Genomic DNA, 25394 nt, shown 5'->3' on the forward strand with positions numbered 1-25394 from the left:
GGAAGATGACATTCCAAATCAACTACTTAAATATGGCGTCAATAACTCACACAGTTAAAATCCCTAATAAAAAAAATTCTTTATCAACACAAGATACCCGATGAATGGTGAGCAAGCAGCGCTATACTGAGAAGATAAAAACTGCCTCCAAACTACAGAGGCATAAATCTCTTAAGCACCACACTAAAATTTACAACAGAAGCGATAACAAACAAAATTTACGACTTAACATCCTTAGCAGACGAACTTTTCTGAATATCAAGGTTTTTTTACTAAAAGGGCGGTGGGGGGAGTTCCCTGGTAGCATTTCCATGTTTTCCTCGTCAGCGGAACGTATTCCCCTTCAGTCAGTTAAGAAACGAACCGGTTACTGAATTATTTGCAAATCTGAATCCAAATCTAACATTATCAGTATTTATTTTTAAGAGATCTGACGTCGGTTTTGAATTCCTTGTGGCACTCCTTATTCAGTTGAAGAAGACAATTAGAGCCATTAAAACAAACCGCAAAACCATCGATTAGTCAGAAATTAATATTAATTAAAAAAATGTTAATATCGGCGACAACGTATACTAGTAAATAGATAAATATTGGAAATTTTGTGGCTACGCCTTACATACAGGGTGGATCGAAACCTGCTCGATGTTTGCATACGGCTTTTTTTCCCGTTGAGTTTTAACAAAAGTATCGGATAATGTCAACAAGTAAAGAAAAAACATTAGAATACTAAAATACAAATTTTAAAAACAAATACCTACAAAAAAACGCACAAAATATATCAGTATATTAATCAATGAGTATATATCAATCAAAGTATTCATCGATAGAATAATTTTAATTTTTAATTTTTGCTTAAATAAATGGACAGGCCAGTTATGACTTGGCACCTGCAAATTAAGATTGGCTCCAAAATTGTTGTCTCCATCGATTCTGGCCAGGCAATAATGATTACCCTTTATGTACAAGAGAGAGGGGAAACGTTAAAATATTTAATTTTGGGAACAGGGTTCTACAAGAGTGACCACGAGACCTCCCCAACGTTAGACTGATTAATCGATTAAGCGAAAACAACATCATCTCAGTCTTTCTCCCGGTTCAAACGAATGCCGTTACGCTCACAATATCGGGTCATACCACTTACAGCCCTAGTAGACAAGGACGTGAGATTTTCCAGACTCCTAGATGACATTGCCGCAGCAGTATCATCATCTTAAACTAATATTTACATGACAAATAAGGTTTTACATCGAAGCACTGATTCTATATCTCAGATTTGACTATTTGAGTAGTCACATCCGAGGAAAGCCGCTGTTATATTACGTTGGTTATTGTGACAGGTTATTGAATAGCTGGTAATGAGTTGTATATTGAAATACAATTTTTTCCCACCCCCTAATATCAAACTTGCAGGATATGATCTCGCATTTCAAGATAAAATGTATGCATGGGTTTTGAATTCTCCGTAGTCTACCCGTAGGCAAGAAAACCACAACTAACTAAAAATTGAATACTATGTAGGGTGCCTTTTCACTTCAAATATCATGATCATAGCTTTTCGAAAAAGTAGCATAAAATTAGATTTTTCTTTCATCTGGCAACAGTGCGACGACCAAATTTTCAAAAAGTGCCACGAACCAAGTATCACCTTGTATATATTGTAACGTATTATGCTTTGGTTTTTGAGTGTTTCATTTCATTGTCACAATTTTATAGTTGCTCCATTGTTCGAGTCAAATATAAAATCGCGGTGACTAACATCTTAAGCGATCATGCAAATTGCATCAAATTTCGTTATCGTCCGAGTTAATTATAAAATTATGTATTGCTTGTGGTTTTCCCGTAAGATATTTAAAGCGATTCGCTATAAAAGTACCTTTTCTGAGTAAACAACGTAACAATTCTTGAAAACTCACCGAAGAACAACAACTCTCGATCTGAAACATGTGGAAGGTCAGCTTGCACTTGTTTGCTCTTGTTTGCGCGTCCGCTGTTGCCGAATTCGAAGTTCCGGACGCGACGATTGAAGCTTACAGTCCCGAGGGATTAAAAGTTTCCATTCCAGGTAACCCATTTTTAAATTAATTTCCTTACTAAAAATATAACACAAATTTACTAAAATGGACGGCACCAACCAACCAAACTGCGGGATTTATTTTTTAACTTAATATCAAGAACACCTCTCTAAAAAAAGTTTATTCATTAAGTGAACAGCACCAACCAACTGCAAGGTAATCAAATCGATCAAAATTTACATGAGACCTTTTTATGTGACAACTAAATTTTGGCAGTTTACTTCATTTCAAAATGTTTAATACTGTAAAAATCAATCATTGATTGGTTAGAAATGGGAGACAGGATGTGTTTTTTTAAGGTTACTTTTTAAACAAACTGCCATCAGATCAGTTTGACCACTTGTTTGAACAGCTTAGTTAATCCTATATCTATTATTTTTTCACTTTTTGTGAGGAATGCAAATGAAACTAAGGCCCTTTTTCGATAACGCAATTTGAAATAAAGCCACTGATTTCACATTTTTCACAAAATAAATATGAAAAATATAAAATAAAAAAAATGAAGGTAATCATTTAGGATTTAATACTAACATAAGTTAATACAGTGATATAAAAAAAGAGGCAAGTAACATAATCCTGCGCTTTGTCAATATAAGATGTGTAATGTTCGCTCTTGTCATTCAATAACGGACTTGACTTCTTCCGAAAGAAATGTAACCGGAGTTTCAATCCTATTATTTAATAAAAAAAATAATAAATTACTTAAAAAGGTAAATAAAATAACTTTAAATGCCGCACCTACGTCTAAAAAAGCTGCATGAAGTTAATACATCCACTAATAAGTAAACTATTAAATATGCTTAGGCAACACACTTTTCTCAGCAGAAACCGACCTGAAACTAAACTGAAAATAATGTTGTCTTTCTATTTCGAATCTTTATTTATGATTTTGGTGTCCTGTTTATAAACTTATTCCTGCTAGTTGTTTTTTTTTAGTTGTGTTCTTTTATTCTACTTTTTTCGATTTACATGGACTTTTTGTAACTGAATGCATTTCAATCAATGTAATCAAAAGAGTATATCTGGGATTACTTGGTTCCTTTGGGATTGTATAAGCGCAACGATGTTGAATGTAGTCCCTAATCATTAATATTATGTTTAATATATTTTGATTATACGAAAAATCGATTACATCGATTAAACGGCAATGAAACTTATATGTCGGCAACTGCAAAAACTGAAAATTGGGTTCCTCTTTTAATAAAAATTGAAAAAAACTAAAATACTGAGTTAAAGTTGTCGGTTTCCTTCACATGTATCTTAAATTTGCATCTATCGACTTCAGATCTGGCAGTGAAGTAGTTGCGCACAATTGAATATTGCAAAGTACTTTGTAAAAATTTTTCAAAATTCTTTTCAGGTTATTTTGGTTTTTTGAAAACTATTTACCCGATCGGCAAAGATTCTTTAACCAATATCAGGGACCATAACTTCTATTTCAACCACTTTTTTTTTAAATACGGGGATTTTCAATTATATACAAAAATCTTAAAGACACCGAAAATTCTTGCTTTCGAGGGTAAATTATTAGCTGTAAATTAAAATTCGCATAAAAATGTGGCTAATTGGTTCAAACAGTACTACACGCCGCATCAAGAGTTACAATTCTTGTTCGAGATATTTAAAGAAATCCATATGAAAATCTCGATTTCTCGGTCTCAATCAATGAGGTCACTAAATATTCAGGCGTATTTTCTTCAAAACCATTTACTCTATTGGAAAAAATCATACACGGGACTATAACTTGTATATCAGTCACTTTTTGGATTATGTACAGGGTATGTCGGTTATCTTCAAAAGATCTACAAGACCTTGAAAAGCACTTTATACAAGATGCATGCACAATGCAATTCTCCTCATTTTGAGAACATTCGATGGTGGTCCGCAGGAACACGATAGAAAAACATTCGGATCTTGTTATTAATATCATTTAAAATGATTTTAAAGTCAATGATAAATAATAAATTCAAATATTTATACCGAGGTAAATAAAACTGATAACAAATACAATTTTATTTTAAACTGATAAAAAATAAAATTGTATGTTATCTATAAGTGATTTCGTTAATTTTTCCATTTCTGAATAGATGTCTCTGAAGATGCCTTTTCGAGGAGAAACATGTCACCCGCTTTTAAATTAAATTTATGTTTGAACATATGATACCAGATTTCTTGTATTCAGATGTCGACGGAATCAAACTTTTTGCATTCCACGGCAAAGTCAACGAGGAAATGGAGGGCAGGGAAGCAGGGACGTTTTCGAGCGACGTAACAAGAGCGAAAGATGGAAGTTGGACGTTCTACGATCCAAACGCCAAACTAAGCGTGGGTGACACTTTGTATTATTGGACTTTTGCCGATTACTATGACGGGGAGAACAAGCTCGGCTACGTGAAAGAAGATCAGGAATTTACTGTCACTGGTAAAATTGTGATTTTTTATGATACCGTATGCAACCCAAAATACACTGATAAAAAAATGAATGCGATGCATGTATGGTTGTTAACATACCTTGTTTTTCAGAACTATTACCGAAGCCCTAAGTGACCTAGGAATGCCGCAGGAAGCGTCGAAGCAAAGAAAAATAATTGAGGATTAATAAAATATATATAAGTTAATAAGTTGTATTTACTGAAATAAAATAATTATATAATTAAATTTTCTCTATAATTGTGTGTCTAAGCTCTTTGGGTATTATTTCTTGTGAGTGACGGCGCAGTTAAGAAAGTGAAAATAAATCCTGTGCAGAAGTACTACCACTGAGACTGTGTATTCATTCTTATATACCAAAAAAAAATCATATTAAATATAAGATAATTAAACAAATCATTCTTAACAACAAAAAGCTGGAAAATCGAAACTTTCTTAATGGCATAAGTCCTACGGTTATTAATATTGATTTTCATTGATAAGTACACGAGTAACCTCGATAACATCAAAACTAATAGACTTTTTTTTCAAAGAAACTTCCACAGGCTACTGTAATACGTATAAAAGTTCTGGATTCCTCATGCGTCGGTTTTTGTTGAGTCGAACTAGCTAAGGTTTCGCCAATCATCCTGCTAGGATTCTTCAGAGCTTGACTGAAACTGGTTCGCATTTTACTCTGTACCTGCGTTTATATTGTTTGAGGGAGATGAAGCTAAATGAGGGGCGCTTGTCCAAAAATCTTCGACCTGTTAAAAACAAAATTCCATTTGAGATGCAAGCAATACTTTGGAGAGACCGGACGAAAAATATCAACTATACTCAAACAACATGAAAGAGCCTTAAGATTAAGACAAATAAACCCATCAGCAGTTGCTAAACATAATCACAAAAACGGTCATAAAATTTCACTCGATAAATCTAAAATTCTTGCATGTAATCAATTCTTCTACTAACGAAAAACCCGAGAATTTATAGAAATCTATAAGTAACCTAACAATTTTAACCGCGACTCAGGTTCCTACCTGTCACCAATGCCCCTCATTTAGCTCCGGCTCCCTCAAACAATATATAAGCAGGTACAGAGTAAAATGCGAGCCAGTTTCGGTCAAGCTCTGAAGAAGTCAACAAAAACCGACGCAGGAGGGATGCAGGAATTTTATAAAAAGTAGACTTATTAGTCACCAGCGACCTGAATTTTTTATGCAATACTCTAGTTAGTCTTACGGGTGACAAAACTGAACGTAGGTTGATATTTTGCGATACTAAAGAACCAAAAATCCGATTTACAAGAATTAAATTTAAGACCTAACGCGATTACAGAAATTTTAAGTATGACCCTTTTCTTTAAGATGGCAAATGGCAAATTTTTTGAATAATTCAATCCAAACTTTCGAATTTACCAGGCAACTGAGGCTTGGATCGCAAATAATACCAAATTTAACTTAATTTTATCTATATACAAGCGTTCAAAACCGAGCAAAATTACAAACCGTGTGGAAATTCTGTTATATATGAATATAAATAAAATCAAATGGCTTAACTCTAATTCTAAGCCATCTTGTTTTCCAGGCCTGGCGGGTAATGATGTAGTTATTATTTATCAACAGTGTGCCTCCCTCACAAGCGGATGAACACACCTTTCAATGGTATAGTGAAGATAATAACTTATGTAGCTGCTCACATTACCTATATATAAACTATTGTTTTGGCCGGGTGGCCTTGACTGGCGCGCCGCTCCTTTTAAAAAGAAGACGAGCGCGGAAGATAAAATAATTTAGCTGTAAAATTAACCGACATATTATGAATATTCCGTGTGTTGTTATTAAAAAAAAAAAACCTTGATAATTATTTCTTCTAATATTCTTTTTGTCTAGTCCACGGGCGTAATAAAACAGCATTATTACATATGTCTGATGATATATATCATGATAAATACCTGCCTTGTATTGATGTACTATAGATTATAGTGGTGTGCCCCAGGGTAGTATCCTAGGACCACTTCTCTTGAGTGTATATTCTGCGGACGTGGGTGATGGTGATGATGTACAGGATGGTCGTAATTGGAAAGGAAAACTCTATTTCTGAACTAGATATAACAAAATCGACTGACATGGTCAAAACCGCTTGGCGATATCTTCACTATCAACTGAGATATAGGGTGCTTATGAAAATTTTGGATTCTGAGAGAAACATTATTAGGGCATTTTTTAAGCCAAATGCAGTGTCGTGCTCGAATTTTATCTAAAGTTCTTTCTTTCCTCATAAATGAATACAATTTTCTTATTTTATATGGTAATAGTTAGCTATGGTCTTAAAAAAATGTAAATGTTAATATTTTTAAAAATATATTTTAAATATTTTTTGTTATTTGTGATGAAAAAAAGCGAAAACATAGGGCGTTTTTTATTTTTGTATTAGTAGTGCACTGGAACTTAAAAAAAAATAAGGCCAACTTAAAATAACTAGGAACCTAAGAACCATTTTAATTTTAGATATTATTTTTAATATTTTAGATTATTTAGAAAACAAAATTATAGATATTTTAACCCAATAAACAACACAATAAATTTTAAAATCAAAAATATTAAAATTTAACCTTTTACATTAATTATATCGAAATGTTAAAATAAATGTTGAAATTGGGAACCAAACTCTTCAATACACTGAACAAACCTTTTTCGTCCTGAATGGCAACTATTGTAGTGTAGTGACTTCCTTTAAGTCTGCTCTGGTTTGGAAAACTCTGTCTCTAATTTTAATTTTGCATTTTTTTATTATTATATCATTTTATATTTTATAATAATAATTCATAAGAGAAATCTAGAGGAGTTAGATCACATAATCACATCTTGCTGATAATAAATACTTCTTCCAAGAGCTAATGTAAATCTTCCAAAAATGGAACAACACAACAAATATTTTTATAACCATCCGCTGTCAGATTTTCATTAAAAAATAAGGTCCCACATATCTACCTCGGGAAATTCTTACTTAAAAATTGAATCCAAAGCGACCTTGCCGATTTTGATACACTACGGCATGAGGGTTTTCTGTGCGATAGGAATTGTTTCTGTTCCGGAACAGTCAATTCTCGCTTCATTACTACAAACAATAGACAATGGAAAATTAATATTCTTATTGCATTTTCCAACAAACCAGTTGCGAAATTTTATTTTTACACCGGCATCCCCTTCATGTTATCGGTGGACTTTTCTTTTGCGATATGGCTTGAATATATGTATTTTGAAGTCGTTAAAACGTCTTTTTTTTTTTTCAAATACTTTTCCAATTATATTCAATTTCAGTATTTCATGTTTTTCATTTGAGTAGTTGTGATTTTGCCTTGGCTTTTTGAAACTTTCGTAATTGGTTTAATTATTTTTCCACGTTTGGATACTAAAATTATGTCTGACAGAACAAAAAATTCAATAAATTAAAATTTATGTTCTTAACTGACATTGACAGCTATATGCACGGTCTACCAAAAATGCCCTATATTTCCTGCCTTTATAACAGATAACAACACGTCTATATGGCTGAAAAGGGCTCGACTTGTATTTATTTATCAGAAAGCGAAAAAGCGTAGAAAAAAATCTTCATACGAGACTGCATTTGCATTATTTGCATATCGCCAAGCGTAGGAATGAAATTTTTCTCAAAAATGGAGCCCTTGATATGTAAATCGATTTTGCTCTATCTGTTGTATCCATATAGCTATAAGATAATATAGTGGCCCTACTACGGTAAAAAGTGATGCGCCGCGGGTGGCTATGATATTTTCGCATTTTGCGCATGCGTCACGCCACAACTAACTGAGTTGCCACATTTCCGTAATTTTTCTGAAACAATTGACTAAATTTCATAAGAACACAAAATCAGTCTCTGAAATCTGAATACAATTAGCCGAACTAGGAACCAGCCAGAGACTACTAATAGTCTGTGGCATTGCTGTTTACATTTTTGGTGGTTATGATTACCTTTTTCGTGTTTTTGCTAAAAACTTGTTGTGTTTGTGGTCAAAACTGTAAGGAAAAGAATGTGCCTATATACGGGCAAGTGTTGCCTTATATACAAGTTGATTTAAAAAATTTAAAAGGTGTTCTATAGCCATATTTCGTGAATTCGACTTTATTTACATTTTCAATAGAAGTTAAACCAATAAATTTATAAAAACACACTGTTTGCTCCGATTTACGGGCACAAATTCGGGAAAAATTAGCTGGTATCGTGTTTATAGCGCAACAATTTCTACACCTCAATTCCATTTTTGCCTGAAAATTTAAAGAGATTTCGACATATTTTAAGAAAATTACTGCATCCAAACATTGACAACCTGTCAGCGGCCATGTTGGTTGTTGGAAGCCGCAAGGCCTTATGGGTAGAACGTCAGAAAATACAATTAGAACTGCCACTGGTTAAAAACGAAATTTCAAATCTCGGCCAAGCGCACATTGACCAGATCTTCTCAAAATTTTGTTGCATAGTTGCTTCACAAGTTCCTGTACTATTAGCATAGGCAGGGCCTCTATATGTCTAGTAGCTATATGGTTATATCAATGGCGCCATGTGGTCATTTTTAAAGGTTATGTCACCGCTAGAAACTGTCAGTTTCTAAGGGGGTTCGAATCGAACAAGATCGCACACGTTTATTGTATGTACGTAGGTATGTATGTATGTAATGTATGTAAGAAATAAAGCTCATTTGCTACGTACATTACTTTACTTAGCTACAACCAATTTAAGTATATATTGGAGCGATTTTATTAATAATTGTTAATTATATTAAAAAAACAATCATCAGACAACGCATATCTTCAAACGAGTTGTACATATTTTCCGGACCAACTAAATACTACGTGTAAGATATTATCAAGATATCGTAATACCCCAGATTACTTTAGCGTAACCGGCTCTGCTGTATCCCTACACAGAGGCACTGAAAAATTAGCTGAAATCGAAATATTTATAACTCAGTTCTTTTTCTACACTGTATTTAAATAGGCATAAATAAGAAAATATTCATCATCAGATCAGACGGATATTGCGTTTGAAATTCTCTACTTTTCTCTACTTTGTTGTTTAACAGCTATTCAAATCTTTACCTTCCACCAATATGGGAATCAGTTATCCGAGACAGTGTAGGGGTAGATAAGGTAGATATTTCAAAAAAATTTCAGTGGAATATATCTTCCACTTCTCTAACACAATACTTTACCTGTAGAAGTCGCCGGTAGGACCTTCGATAGCTTCTACTTCTTGTATGAATTCATACGGTCCATTTCACTTAAACAGTCAGATTAATCATGAGCGTAGCTCACATCTGAATCATTCGCTTGTTGATCTACAACATCAAACAGCTCTGCTTGTTCTTTTGCTTTGCTATCAATATACACAATACGTCTTTTTTTGTCAGTGCTGCCATTTCATGAACGCCAGGATGGTTCAATATAGGTTCATATATTTTGTATGCTTGCGTATGTGTTTAATTAGACCCAAGAATAATATGTATGTCATCCATCTTGACCCTGACTTGATTGTTAATTCAAGAGTGCCCGTTAGGCGCACCTTTCATAAAAATATCCTTAAGTTTTGTTCTTGGAAAGACATAGACAGGAGGAATTGCATTTCCGACCCATTTGTTTTGTAGCAGTTTCCAATAACTTTCGGAGCATCCAAAACGCCTGTTTCAACCAAATCGTGGATTCTTTATGGCGATATCTTATACTTTTCTAAAACTTCCTGTAAGTTGCTAAAAAAATCCATCACCTTTCTTCATTGAATTAAAAAAATATTTTTTGTTCATTTAAGTTGTATTTAAGTAGTTTTCACATCAATAATATATAATTTGATATAAGAAGCATTTACAATTTTTGTAAAGTTTACCCATCATTATATTGTTTTAAAAAAATGTGAACAACATATGATCGTTATTCGGATTTTGTTTATGGTGACATCGAATATATATACCCCCGCTTTGATTTGTTTTCATATATTGCAGCAAGTCGCCGCGTCAAATTGCAGCAACAAATAAGACCTCGCTCTGTTCAACATGGCAACTGGAGTTTTCTTAATTACATGGTTTTCGGCTCAACTATGAAATGCTTTAAACCGTGTTAATGTTAAGGCCTGCGGAGGTGCATCAGTTTTATCTATATTATCTAATAGCTATATGGAACTTCAAATTGATCATTATCAAATTAAACCTAACTATTTCGAACCTCGTTTTGAACAGTCACACTATCGTAACTTTTTATTTGAGAGACTGGGTGTGCTCTAATATGAAAACATGTGCGCATGATAAACATGTGCGACTCCGCCATTCTCAAGGACACTCTGTACTCGTTTAGACTGCACGCGCACGTGATGTTCACCAAAATGTAATAATTGCGGCGTCACCGTCTGAAATGTTCAATCATCAAATGTTTTCATCGTAAGTAAATTTTATACGTAGATAAAAAAATCTGTCGTTTCCTGCTTTTAAAGCAAAATATAGGGGCAATAAAGGGGAATACTTGGAATTAAAAAATAAAAATATAATATCATTCTTAAGTTGGGAATAAAAGTCGACTTCAACATAACTGATTTGGATACAATAACCTAAATATTTCCATTTCGGTTTGAGAACATTAATTGCAGAAGCACAATCTACGCGGTGGTACAATTTAAAAAAAATAACTGGACTGGATGTTAAACGGATGTTAATGAATTTTTGGGCAAATACGATATGAAAACAAGATATTGTACGGCAATCTCAATTGCCATAGGGTAGTATTAACTGTACTAGTTCTTGCTATTTGAAGCACTCGAATGTAATACGAAAATGGACACTTAGGAAAATACTGGGTGACTCCGCTCTAACTGTTACTTTTATACTAAAGATTTCAAAGATTATAAAACTAGAATTTTATTTCTTTTTTATGCATATTATTCATTTGTTTTACTGCAAAAATAAAAGCCTGATATGACTCTACTACAACTCCAAAGCGTCAGGTATGAGACACAAATTTCAAATTTATCGTTGGTAATGACATAAATTACTCAGATGACGTAGTTTCAACATGATTCACGGGACGTTTCATAAATCTCAAGGTAGATGGCGCTCAAGTCATATAAATTCAAATTTAAAAATCCGTTATATTTTAAAGAAAAAACTTATTGAACCGGAATCCAGTATTTACTTAAAACATCAAAAGGTGTCAATTTTTTTTAGTTTGATCAGAGAAATGATGATTTATAAGGAAATTGGTTTAAATCATTTATTGCGGCCAAGAAACAAGAATTTGTATATAAATTATATGACACCGTACTGACATTTAGCTGATATGTCGTATGTTCTCTCTGAATGATAAACTTAATTTTATAAAAAATAATAAAAATAAAAAAAATTATTTAATATTATTTTTAATTAATCACCGGTGAGAAGAAACAATACAATACATACAAAATGGCAGTTTTGTCTTAATAATACATTGATGAGCATCAACAGAAGTAAATTTCAACTGGACAGCGTAATCCACAAACTTGATGTCCAACGGAGTAACCTATATTCAGCTCCAAAAATATATAATAACCACCCCAAAGCGTTAAAAACAGGGATACTAGAAACACAAATGTTTTCTTCATGCATTTTGCGTATTATTTGACTGTATAAAACTCTAATCCGATTTAGATCACCTATCGCTATGGTGCGATTTGAATGAAATTGAACTAAATATTAATAAGGGATCTTGGAGTGTTACTCGATATTAAATTGACTTACACACACCATCTTTCATTTATTGTGTCTAAATGACTTCAGATTTTGGACTTTATTAAGCGTTGTACAGTGGACTTCCAGAGTGTTCCGTCTCGCAGATTACTGTCTGCTCCCTAGTACGTCCACGCCTGGATTATTTTGCCTCTGTGTGGTCACCTTCGTATAACGTCCACGTACATAGAAAGAATGCAGGACAGGTGCGTACGGTATATAGCATTTAAGGAGCACCAAGGACTCTCTCCAACTTCTAACTCTCCAGATTCGTCGCATGCATAGGTATCCCACCATTGTTTATAATCTACTGCACTCAAATTCTCATGGATCTGAGCTGTTATGTAAGATTGGGCTTCGCGTTCCCTCCCGCCAGACCAGAATAAACCAGTTCTTCCAGGTAGACTTCCATCGTACTAACTATGGGGAGAATTCTTTTCTTACTAGCAAATCGCTTTTCGGACCAACTTGACTGCTTTCAGAGTGCAAGAATATATAAGAAAGAGCTTAAAGACTGTCAGTAAAACTGTTCCGTTTTCTGACTTCTGAATAGTACTGTATTATAACACTATGTTGGTACATTCATGTGAATCTTATTTTATATTGGTCGGTTGGCCCTTTGATAAACAAATAAATAAATAAAAATATTTAATTTTTTATTACTAAATTTATAATTAATATTATGGTTAAATATTTATAAATAGTAGTTACAATAGTAGCTGTATTTCTGTTACTGCAAATCTCAGATGAAACCATAAATAAACTTGGAATTAAAACAATTTAACAATATGTTGCAACATATTTCGTAAGCGCTGAAAGGCCGCAAGTAATCTGTTTGCCAGTTTGTGTTCGAGATTAATTTCGATTAGATATGCATCAATTTTAAGAATTTTACCGAATAAAATCGGCAATATTTACTCTAGATATACTTTTCAAGAGACGTCTATTATCTTCAGTCGTAAAAAAGCATGTTTTGCCACTTCAACATCTTTTAAGCAAAATCGTCTTCAGGGTTGAATCTTTAAGGGGTAACTTGAGAACAGTTAGGAACTTATATCAAGCAGGCTTAAAATTAGTAGCATTAATACAGCTATAGGAATATTCATATTTGTTTTTTTTTTAATTTACTGATACGGCAATAAATTTTAGGAATTGATTTACTTAGTGGACAAAAAATTTGACAATGTTATTTTGTCATTGCCAACTAATGTTATAGCAATAGTCTTAGCAATGTATTAAAAATGTATGTCTGACATAGTTAATATCAACTATGAGTGATCTGCCTTTCAAAAAATGGCGCTATCGTCACTTTTTTATGTATGGAAAATAATTTTTAAAAAAAACTTCCACAGGATACTGTAATGCTTTTTGGAAAACTTCTGGATTCCTCCTGCGTCTGTTTTTGCTTAGCCGAAATTGCTGACGTTTCGCCAATCATCCTGTTGGCTTCTTCAGAGCTTGACTGAAACTGAAGTTTTGTGAAAAGCGTGTGAAAAATAGTTTTTTTCTTCAAAAATTATTTTGATTAGGTTAGTATATTCGCTATTTTGAGACAAAAAAATCTTTACAATTTTCTCATAACTTTTGAAACAAATGAAAACGAAAAAGTTTTAAGTTTTCTTTTTGAATTTCTGTGGGTAGTAGTGGGGGTAGATAATATATATTACCATGTCATCAAAATGACACAGTCAAATTTACAATCTTAGTTGAGAGAATTAAATTACTTTACAAAGTGCTCGTTAAGGAATGAAAATAAAATAACTTTCTATGAGATTTATTTGCCATTGGTAATAACGCATAATTAAAGGATACCCATACCCAAAAGCCGGTGTGAAGTTAGCAGCCAGTTTGGGAAACAACTGATTTAAATTAAATAGATCTCTCGCTTTCGTTTCCAGAGAAAATATTCGATTGCAGCCCCATACAAGGGTTGCTATACGGTGAAACTAAAAAATTATAAATATATATTCTTTCTAATTTTATCCGAATCTACTCACTTTCATTTCCGAGATGAAATTATGTCCACAAAGGTTAGCTTTCATTTCCAGTAAACATATTCTCTCGTACTCCCGTACCGGAGTTGCTATAGAGTGAAACAAAAAAGTTTTAAATATTTTTTTTCTACTTTCTGCTAAAGGTGAGCTCTCGTTTCCAGTTAAAATACTCTCTTGCACTCCCGTACGGAAGTTTCTATAGGGTGAAACAAAAAAAATATTAAATATTTAAAACTTTTTGGTTTCACCCTATAGCGAATCCCGTACGGGAGTGCAAGAGAATGTTTTTACTGGAAACGAAAGCCAACTCTAGTGGACACATTTTCATCAAGAAATGAAAGGGTGTAAATGTCGATTAAAACAGAAGAAAATATTTAAAACTCAAAGCAGGCAAATACCGATCGATCTTCATCGTGCGGAAACGATCAAACAATTAACAAATGGCACTTGACGCCTCATCGATTATTTAACGATTTCGATTGTGCGTAATATTTCAGATCGAATATTCGGCAACGATGGTGGTGATATTGAATATCCTCCTGTTTAATTTTTTTTGCGGTTTTAGCGAGGCTGGTCTTAGCGTAACCGAAGTCTCCGGCAGCTTAACGACGAAACGAAAGTTGAAATCTGGACAGTTAATATTCGAAGATAACTTCGACGTATTCGATTCATATAAATGGCAACACGAACCCAACGGAAACTCGGTAAGTATGCGTAATATCGGTTTAAGGAAGTTTCCTTGGTTTTTTTAATAGCAAATAAAAATAACCTTAGATCCTTAGCCATAAAAGCCTGATAGATGAGGTTCATTCTGAAAATACTAGACTGAAATGGCCTCCTTTCTGCGAAAAATATTCTAACAACACTACAAACCGTTGTGAATATATGGGTTATGGATTTTTGGACCAAGAAAACTCTTGCATTATTACAAATTTTGACATAAACAGAACAAACTGTCAGATATCACAGAAACTACTTTGAAATATGTGTTGACAAATTTAAACTCATACTAAAGTCTTCCAAATAGTATGTTTACTTTTTGGGTCTGATGAATAATTTCTCTAAAAAAATATACTAAAGTTTATTTATCCGCCTTTGTTTTCAACATAAAACCTAAAATAGGAATTGCGAACCTATTCCATTTTTCTTGTGTGAGAAGATAAGGGGAATTAAGGATTTAGGAAAATTAGTGACGATAGTTATTATTCCAACTATTGTCATAGTTTATGCAACAAAGCTAAAGCATTTCATTGCTATAGTTGGAACTAAGCGCTTTTTTTCTAAATATATGCTTGGACGAATGGAAAACAATTCTTGAAGTATTTATCATAAAGTTTTGCAGTTGCATGTGAATGAGCATGAGCCATTTTGTAGAAAGCCACAAGGCTGCATGTAAATCATTTTCCCTTTTTTGAAGGAGCTTTTGTCCTATACAATTACTGGAATAATCGTTTCATTTGGATGATGCTTCATGTGCTGTTGAGGTAAATTATAGAACGCGAAATTGATATAGTCGGTACGATTTGAGATGGCATAGTCGGCCATAAAACCAAGAGAGAAGGTGCCTAACCCCGCTCCCATTTATCTACCTTTGTCTATTACGCCTCAGTGCAGGGTCTTACACTCGACGGAGATAATTACAGTAGATTAGATTGCAAAACAGGATCGCTTTTCTGAAAAACTGCTGCCGAAACTCGAGAGTATTTAATTATTATGGATAATTCACGATATCATTCTAGATTCAGTGAAAGTATATCAAATGCGTCGACAAGCAAAGAAGAAATTATCAATCAGAAAATGCTCAAAAATGTGCGTTGTAAAAACTAGTCAAAAATTACAAAAACCTGCCGTACGCCACAGAAGATATACTGCTGAAATGGGTCAGCCATTGTATATTTAATGCCACAGAATTGATGTGGGTTTAGTGCAAAAAACATATTAATGAAAATATTGTGAGGCATGATGATACTAGAGTAGTAGTCACAAAAGAAAATATAATAAAAGAATACTCTAGACGAAGAAACATTTTCAGGTAGTGGCAGTTCCAATTTTGACTCTGACGACGAAGATGTTTGATATATTTTTTTTTATTTTCCCATTTTTTATCTTATTTTAATGCGTGAATAAAGTTTTTGGACGAAGGTTTATTTAAAAAAATATCATATTTTTTTCATGTAGATTCACCTACGTAAGTATTCGCTTATCACCAAGGAACGCTCTGATCTATTATTACATAGAAAATACATGAATCCATCCCTGAGTATGAGCGTACTAGAGCGATCTCGTCTCTCTTACTCTCAACTAATGTAATCGTGATCGTCAGTGACGGCTGTCAACAGTAAAACTAGAAGCATGATGAACAATTTATTTTATTCTGACTATAATTCACATATACATGCGCATTTGGCCATAATTTCAACAATAGTTGATAGCTACATAAATTTAATTTCATTTTTCGAATGCCTGGAGGTTTTCTGACACGATTTTAGACTTTTTGTTGTCTCCGGTGGGACCTTTCTTCTCTTATCGCATTGAGAAAATGAAGTTTTTAATTTGCCCTTAACGCTAATTTGTGTTTGAAATTTTTCATTTGTTCGTTTGACAGCACCTGAAAGAGTTCCAGTGGTACACCAACAGTTCCCGTAATTCTTACGTAGAAAACGGAATTTTGCACATCAAACCAACCCTTTACAACGAAACTGGGACAGATCCTATTAAGTGAGTATGTCCATAAAGCAAAAGTAAAATTTAAGATAATAAATAAATTAAAAGATAATAAATTGGAACGGAATAGTCAAACCGAAGATTATCTATTATTTTCTAATTGAACGTCAACAATTAATGGGCCTGTTTTTTGGTCCATTTTAAAAAGAAAACTTAATTTGAACATATGTCCTAAACGTCGTAACTTTCGTAAAGTTTCCAAAAATAAAATATATTTCTTAATATATGTAATATCACTTTAGATAAATTAATGAAGTTTGGCAGACATTGATGGTACGCCACTGATTTAAAATAAAAATTATTCTAACAATCTTCAATCATTTTTAAAGAAATTTAATTTGTTGATTCTTTTTTTGCTTGAAAAAATAATCTCTTCTTTGCACGGTGATAACAATATCGTCAATATCGCAGCATGAGGAAAATTATCATTATTATTTCTTACATGAGTCATCGTCTATCTGTTTTATTAAAATACTTCAACCAACTCGAAGCACGTAGAGATGTATTTTTGAAGTCTTTATAATTATTTCTTATCAATGTAGTAGGCTGTGTCTATAAAGGCCCCCACAGACGCTCAGTTTTTAGCACAGGCCAACTGTGCAGGCCAATTTGTGCAGTTTAACTGTACTATTGCCTGTCCCACACACACGCAGTTTTGTAGCACAGTTCTTTCTATACAGCCAACTGGGTAAATTCACACTCACTAATTTTGGCACTTTGAAAGAAAATGGCTTTTCGAGACACGCATTGGGCTTGCCTGTGCAATAAAGAAAAAGCAAAAAAAGCAACGGTTGGTTCAAGGAAGCAAATGGATCAAAGATTGGACTTTTTTGACTGACCGTATTAGTGTTTCAATAATATCCTATTACCTTTATACAATACATTAATGAATCTGTGAATTTGACTTATAATAAATAGCCACTTAGAAACTTAGTTAATTTTTTTTAATGATTGTCATTTGTCCGTTCTAGTGGTAGTGCGTTATAGATTTTTTGACCAGTATAAAAGCATTTTTTTGTCCAACAGATAAATGCATTTTTTTTAAATGCTATTTTTTATTAAGAACGAAAATATAAATTTTTTATGTGAAGTATTTGAAATTGAGTAAAAATTAAGTCAGATTCAACTTAATATAATTTTCAAAATTCCTTTTCGTATTACGTAAAGGGGCTGAAGAGTCGTGTGATAGTGATGAACCAGTGAAAAATAAATAGAAACAAGTAATTGCTTATCAGATATTTTAGTAAGTTGCCGGAATAAATATATAAACTATCGCAACTTTATCACTAACTGTTCGAAATGGAAGTTCCACTTTAGATTTGAGTCAATATGAATTCCTATGTAGCTCAGCTCTACGTAAAGACCGGCAACTGTTTCTAAACAATAGTTTTATAGTTAGTTTATTATTTATACGCAGTCGATCATTACAGTTTGAAAAGGGCAAGTATTGTGTTTTATCTAAGTTGATTGTTAGTAAATTATTATCAAGCCATGATATAAGTTGCAACAAACAAAACTGTAACATCAGTAAAAGAGATGATTTTACCGGAAACATCAATAGTGAGTAGTTGATTTATGTATAAAAGGAAAAATATGGGTCCTAGGACTGTACCCTGTGGAATTCCATAGAGTACAGTTCTCTGACTACAGTTATTAATCTCTACCATTTGTTGTCGATATTTCAGGTAACTTAGTAAGTGAGCAGGTCTTCTTATATCAACTGAATATTGTTTAGTCAAAAGCCGCAAGTGCTTTTGCTAAGTCAATGAACACTGTAGCACATGGTCTTGTATTCTCTAGGCATCTATATATATTTAACAAAAGTATAGCAATGGCATCATTAGTTGACTTGTTATCAGTAAAACCAAACTGGCAATTAGATATTACATGATTTTTAGTAAAAAAGGAAACTAGCCGAACTTTTAAGGCTTTTCGAAAATTAGTTTTTTCTCCTTTTTTATATATGGATTTTATTACGGCAATTTTGAAATGAGAGAGGCACTTACCAGTTGTAAATATTAGGTTAATAATTTGGCAGAACGGCTTTATGATATGTATATGAATTTTTTTCAATAGAGAAGATGCAATTTTGTCAAACCCCGGCGCCGAAGAATGATGTTTTTGATAGACATTTTATTTTTCACAAAAAAACTTTATTTGTTATAGCAGTCCACTGATTACCTTAAAAAAATAATGACATTTGCATTCATTTATTAACGTTTTTTAGTCCGTTGCACATTTTGCCTTAAAAATAAAAACTAATTTCTTTGTAACGGTATTACAGGCATTACAAAATATATTTTCTATTTTTGTAAACTTCACCCTGTATCTCAAAAGTTAAGACGTTTAGGACATTTTTAAAATGGAACCAAAAATCGCTTTTTTAATTATTGACATTCAATTAGAAAACACTCCGTATATTAAAAATATTCAAAATTTGGGAGAGTAGGAAACTTCTCGAATCACTTGTACACTAACTGGCCTACAAACAAAATTATTTTTGGCTGATGATCTATGTTTTTTAGTAGGTATACCTTCTCTCTCTAGCTTTGTGATTTTAAATTTGGTGGCAAATGGCTAATGAAGTCAAAAATCTTTTACAGTCCAAAATTGATTGGGAGGGAATTAAATTAAAAAAACCCAAAAGGCAATTTTTAAGTTTATTTTTCAGAAGCAATAGTAAGGAGAAATGAAGGAGATTTATTTATTAATGATTTTTTATTGTGGTACAGTGTGGAAAAAAATATAATTTAACTTTACTTTTGTAACTGTCCTAACAGGCAAGAGTACAGAATTTTGGGTTTCTTTTAACATTATCTTCGGACAAGTCGATTTTCATATCCAAATATCATCATGATTATTTATTTTGTACAAGCATATTTTTACTGATAGAACCTCGCTTAGTTGAGGCATTTGTTAGGAAAATAGAAGTACAGTTGAATGAACACAAATTTAATTATATTGTAATCCTAGATGTAAAAATCACAAACCGTAGTGGACTCAAAATACTACCCCGGGGTACTCCCTTGTTGACAGTCAAAGGCCTAGAGGTTCGTTAGTTAAGCATTACTTTTTGTGTTTTGTCATTCAAAATTACGATACGAGTTCTCTGACTCCTCTGTGACGAAGCATTGAAGTGAGGATTCAATAATTTATCATGTGAAAGGCTTTGTTAAAATCAAGTAAGACCAAGGCAGCAGTTTTGTTATGATCATCAGTCTGGTAAGGGTTAAGATTCGGCTTAGGCATGATACAAATTATGTTCTGCTGCTGCTGCTATTCCTCAGTTCGACAGCCTTGTGTGTATTAGAAATACTAAGTTATTGTGGCACTTCCATTGTCTTAAGGTCATGAATGAACACGTATGGACCCAAAGAACACAGCAACAAACAATGGAAATATCTTTAGCAGTAATGAGTTCTTATATATTCTTCTTCTATAATTATCGCACACTTCTAATGTCGTTCCTTCTCGTAAAGGCATCTTCACCAGTAGTATCTATTCGATTTTGTTTTGTTGTTAAAACAAAAATGCAATTTATATGAGTATCTACTGAGACGTCCTCGATCATTTTCGTTGTTGCTACATGAAGAATAGTAAGCAAAACTACCTACTACTAGCACTTGGTAAAAAGAAACAATTTTGCAATGTAATCAATGCGAATGCCATTCTGAAGTTGCCTATTTTCCAGTGAACCAAACTTTTACCCCATTCGAAGCGCTCGAATAAGCACAGAGGACTTGTTTGCTTTCAAATATGGCTTCGTCGAGATCAATGCGAAAATCCCCTCAGGCGATTGGCTGTTTCCAGGTGAACAGAAATATAAACTATTGTACTAGCATTATAACTGGGCATTTAAGCGTTGTGGATGATGCCTTCCGAAGGGACTTACACCAAGGTATGGCCGTTATGCGGCGAAATCGACATCATGGAAGCGGCCGGCAATAAGAACTTAACCAATTCCCAGCAAGAACCGATAGGTCAGCAACGGGTCAGCAGTACCCTGCACTGGGGGCCCAGCAGAGCTCTCGACAGATGGAGGTTAACCTTTATCACCAAAAACGATCCGTCCTCCTTTAGGTAAACAGCTCGAGTTGTTTAATAAAAAGTGGGTGTGTACGTGACATTTTACAGTTCGACTTTCCGCAAGTACCAGCTCCAATGGAGCCCCCAGGGTCTGACGTTTTTCGTTGACGGAGAGGAAAGCGGCACCATAAGCACCCCCGATGGCGGATTTTGGAATTTGGGAAATTTTAATGGAACTGGTGGGTATATTCTTTTTGACGTTAAAGTGATGAAAATAAACTTTATATTGATGCTCACAAAAAGGAGCTGTTTTCGGTTGCGTTTGACTATACCTCTCCAATCGATCTAGGTGTTTATGGCAATTACAATCTCAGTAAAGTTATATTTGGCCCTGTAAAAAACGGGTTTCAATCTCGTCATGTTCATTTTATCCAGTCAAATCATTTGACACGGATGACAGCAAATTTTAACTGACCATGTATATCATCCTCAAATTAATTAAATGCAGTCCTCATGATGGGGTTTAGGTGCAATCATTATTGAAAGATTTACTTGTCGTGAAACTTATTTAGCACGTTTCATATAAAAGTTAACTTGGGATATCTGCAGGGTTGAACACAGAACACCAATTTTGCATGTATTGTAAAATTGGTTGAAATTTTGGAAAATTATTTTCACATAAGTTATTTTTACCGTCCTATGACAATTTTGGAAATTTCTTGGGTTGGAAAAGTGGTGCGAAATATTGGTTTTTAATTATGTTAGAATTTATTCTTTTTTATATGTCTTCCTCTTTTGAGTGTACAGCAGTTTAGTCTGTATATTGATGGAAATACATTTTATACACAGGCCGATCTAAATTAAGTGTTCATCATTAAAACTTTTGTTATGAGCGGAGATACAAAGTCGATTAGTAGATTAGTAGTAGAGATTAGTAGGAAACCTCTTTATATTTTTTAAAAATTGAACTGAGGTGGCTTTTACTTGATGAAAATCCATTTAACAAAAATAAATAAGAACTAAAAGTTCAGATTTTCACGAAATTATATATTTTTACATGATAATTGTTTCGACAACATCGTGTCTTTATCGAATGATTTGATAAAGACACGGTGTTGTCCATGTGGTGGAACGCGCTGTGGATATAGGTTTATGGACCCCCTTACAGACGATTTACTACATGCCCAATAGCATTCTAGAATGTCGCAGTAAAATTAAATTACATAATTGATAGCCCACTAATAATTAACACATTAAAACTAAATTTTTGTCAACTAATTTTCTATTTGGCAGGGCTGTCATTTAGCACAGCCTTCTTTGAACAATTTTCTCCGCACTTTTACAAATAACCAAACCGATTTTATAAAAAGGAGACGAAAAGATTTCATGATAAACGTTAGAGTAAAAGTTCAATCTAGATAGAGTACATTTTCCTCATTTTTTCCTAAACCATAATAGTATATTATGCAACAAGTGCGGTAAACGGCATTTGACTAACCAGTTTATTTCACACGAGCGGAGCGCAGCGGAACGCAGCGGAGCGAGTTTTTAATAAACGAGGGTTTTAAAAAGTTTACCGAACGTGTTGCATACTATACTTTTTCTACGACCGTTAGTTTTTGGGTACATTTTCGCAGAACAACACAGATGCATCACCGACATGACCGTCAGAATTGACAAAAGTCAAAATTAAAAGCGTGGGAAATATCTCCGAAAACATCCGATTGCTCCCAAAAGCCCGGAAATGTTCGAAGTGGCTCGGATTCGTGGCAAACGAAACTGACGTGGTAAAGTGACGCTTCCCGCACGCTAAATCGGTGCGTAATTAGCTATTTTACAGACGGCAGTAGAAAAATTCAATTGTTTGTCTGTTTCCACCATCGTAATCAGTGGAGAAAATGCTAACTTGCTAAAAGTTAACTTAACTTAGATCAGCCGGTATATTATATATCATGGAATATAGTTTTCCATGATTTTGGTTACGCCAGACAATATCAAAGTTACATACGTGAAATTATCAACATGGAGTGATTTATTCAATAAACTAACTTCGGTTTCATAATTCTTATTAATTAGAATACATTGTCAATGTTTCCTTTAACTTTCTGGACAATCATATCTACCTCTACACTATTAACTCATTTTTTCAATGAATATTTAACGGTATCTGGGCATAATTTTAAAATAATGACCTAAAGACGCTGAAAAATGTCGATTTGACCAACTGTCAGCGGTCATGTTGATTTTACCGGTTGATGTTGGTTTCAAAATGGCTTGTATTATTATAATTATAGTTAAGGCCTCTATAAACTATAACTAAATTTGGATATTATGACATGTCTATAACAAGAAATGCACAGTTTCAAATAATTGCTTGAATTGCATGGCTCATAGATAATAGCTGTAGCTGGAGGCAGGTGAAAAATTAAACAATTTGTGTATCTGTTAGGTTTAGACTCACTCACTCTGGTTTTGGGAAACAAACTAGACGAGTCAGGGGTTATTTTCTATATTTGCGTACCCACCTACAGGGGTTAACGGAAGCCACCGAGGAAATCTTTTAATACAAAAGTTGTACAATATTTGCAGCATTATCTTCTAGACTTGTAAACGAACACATATGCGCATCGCAAAGATAACTTTCTCCTGATTTCAAAAATATATAGATTGTTGATATTTTTATTATTAAAAAAAAGATAATAATGCAAAAATTATACAACTTTTGTATTGAAAGTGTTCTCGGTGATTTCCGTTAATCACTGTGGGTGGATAATTAAATATAAAAAATAAACCACCACGTGGTGATTCTGTAGCCTTCCTTCATCTGAGGCTTACGCAACGAAACACCAATTGGACTTGATGTTTTTTTAACGCAGTGACGTTACAATATTTTTAATATATTGCTAATTAATCGGTGCTAACGGTTTTTTTAAATATAAGAGTAAAAACAAGAACATCCAGAAGGTCACCAAGTTTAGATATCTCGGTAGTTTGATAGCTGAAGATCTAGATCCAGACTTAGAGATACGTAGCAGGAAGGAGCAAGCCAGAATAGCATTCATTAATAAGAGAACCTTGCTAAGCAAAGGTGGACTTAACGCTTTATAAAATGTTACATTTATGGTTGGTAATGTCGTGGGCTGTATTTCGTGATTGGATTGTACGTAGAAAAATACTCAAGCTGCTTATGTGAAAACCCCTCGAGCAATGGCGGCAGGCGAGTTGCACCCGGGTTTATTCGGCATGCGAGGTTGTCACGTTTATTTACATTCTCAAAAAACATGACATGGAAATTAACATTATAAATTTACTGCTATATGGCGTAGAAACGTGGGCCATAAAGGCCAAAGGCCGACTGGAGGCCTTTGAAATGTGGGAATTTTGAAGACTACTCAAAATTCCCTGGACAGATCACTCAACAAATGTTGAAGTGTTAAATCGAATGGACAGAGAATGGAAATTGTTGCCAATAATAAAAAGCAGAAAAACTGCCTATCTGGGTCATATAATTCGAAATTCCAGTACCAATTTTTAAAACACATATGGCTAAAAATCATAAGGGATTGGACAAATCTCGATGCTTGCGCACTCTTTGGAGCCACACAAGATCGAGAAAAACGGTTTTCAAATATTTTTTTGGTTTTCAAGTTCACTTTTTTTTGTCGAACTCTAGCTTAGTATAATGAAAAAAATCAAAAATAAACGCTTTTTTGATTTTAGGTTTCGCAAATCCATGGATTAATGGCACAAACCTAGCTCCGTTCGATCAGAAATTTTTCCTAATTATCAACCTGGCGGTGGGAGGTACGTCCTATTTTTCAGATAACAGTGTCAACGCAGGAGGTAAACCTTGGCAAAATAACTCGCCCAATGCCAGCGCGGACTTCTGGAACGCCAGAAGTCAATGGTTGCCGACTTGGAATCCGGAATCCGACGATTCCCACTTTCAGATAGATTACGTACGCGTGTGGGCATTATAATTTGGAAAACCACGAATTTCCTTTTTAATCTGATTTTTGTAGTACATTTTTTTGATAATATGTTTTGCTACATAAGTGCGTACGGTGATTTGTTCGAAGTATACCTCAACGAAGCTCTACACGCGAAAAACAAAATGGTTCACATATGTTAAGTTCGATTTGAGGATAAGTAAGCTTTGCACATACTCGAGACTAAGCTGGCTTAAAATTATAATGGCAAATTCTCGCTATCTTAAGTTTATTCGACAAAATGAAATGCTTCGTTTGAGTATTTAAAATTTTTTAAACAAAAATGTAGGTCATTCGAAATAAATATTCATATACAGTCTCCGCGTAAACATTTTTTTATATATATTGGTCCTACCTAAGACAGTCCGAAAAATTTGAAAAAAAATTATTGAGCAAATCGTCCATGCAATTG

General features: G+C 33.7%; 1 protein-coding gene and 1 long non-coding RNA gene across 2 annotated transcripts; both read left to right on the plus strand.

Moving 5' to 3' along the window:
* Positions 1–1856: 1856 nt before the first annotated feature.
* Positions 1857–25209, plus strand: LOC132707683 (beta-1,3-glucan-binding protein-like). Its single transcript, XM_060679606.1, has 8 exons — positions 1857–2062; positions 4255–4494; positions 14718–14947; positions 16849–16961; positions 20659–20777; positions 20828–21047; positions 21102–21232; positions 24714–25209. Exons 1-8 carry the CDS (start codon positions 1942–1944, stop codon positions 24971–24973), a joined length of 1434 nt encoding a protein of 477 aa, XP_060535589.1. The 5' UTR covers positions 1857–1941; the 3' UTR covers positions 24974–25209.
* LOC132707494 (uncharacterized) lies at positions 10831–13587 on the plus strand. Its single transcript, XR_009619740.1, has 3 exons — positions 10831–10932; positions 12301–12455; positions 12518–13587. It is a non-coding gene; the product is annotated as an uncharacterized LOC132707494 (long non-coding RNA).
* Positions 25210–25394: the final 185 nt, after the last annotated feature.

Source organism: Cylas formicarius, unplaced genomic scaffold, assembly GCF_029955315.1.
Source record: "Cylas formicarius isolate icCylForm1 unplaced genomic scaffold, icCylForm1.1 PGA_scaffold_9__14_contigs__length_23061073, whole genome shotgun sequence".
NCBI lineage: Eukaryota > Metazoa > Arthropoda > Insecta > Coleoptera > Brentidae > Cylas > Cylas formicarius.

Excerpts from the sequence above, each read along its gene's own strand:
- LOC132707683 (XM_060679606.1), top strand. The coding sequence starts at position 1,942 with ATGTGGAAGGTCAGCTTGCACTTGTTTGCTCTTGTTTGCGCGTCCGCT. Across the intron at positions 4,495-14,717 it reads TCAGGAATTTACTGTCACTG|TTCGATTGTGCGTAATATTT; the intron begins GTAAAATTGTGA and ends TTATTTAACGAT. Across the intron at positions 16,962-20,658 it reads ACTGGGACAGATCCTATTAA|TGAACCAAACTTTTACCCCA; the intron begins GTGAGTATGTCC and ends CCTATTTTCCAG.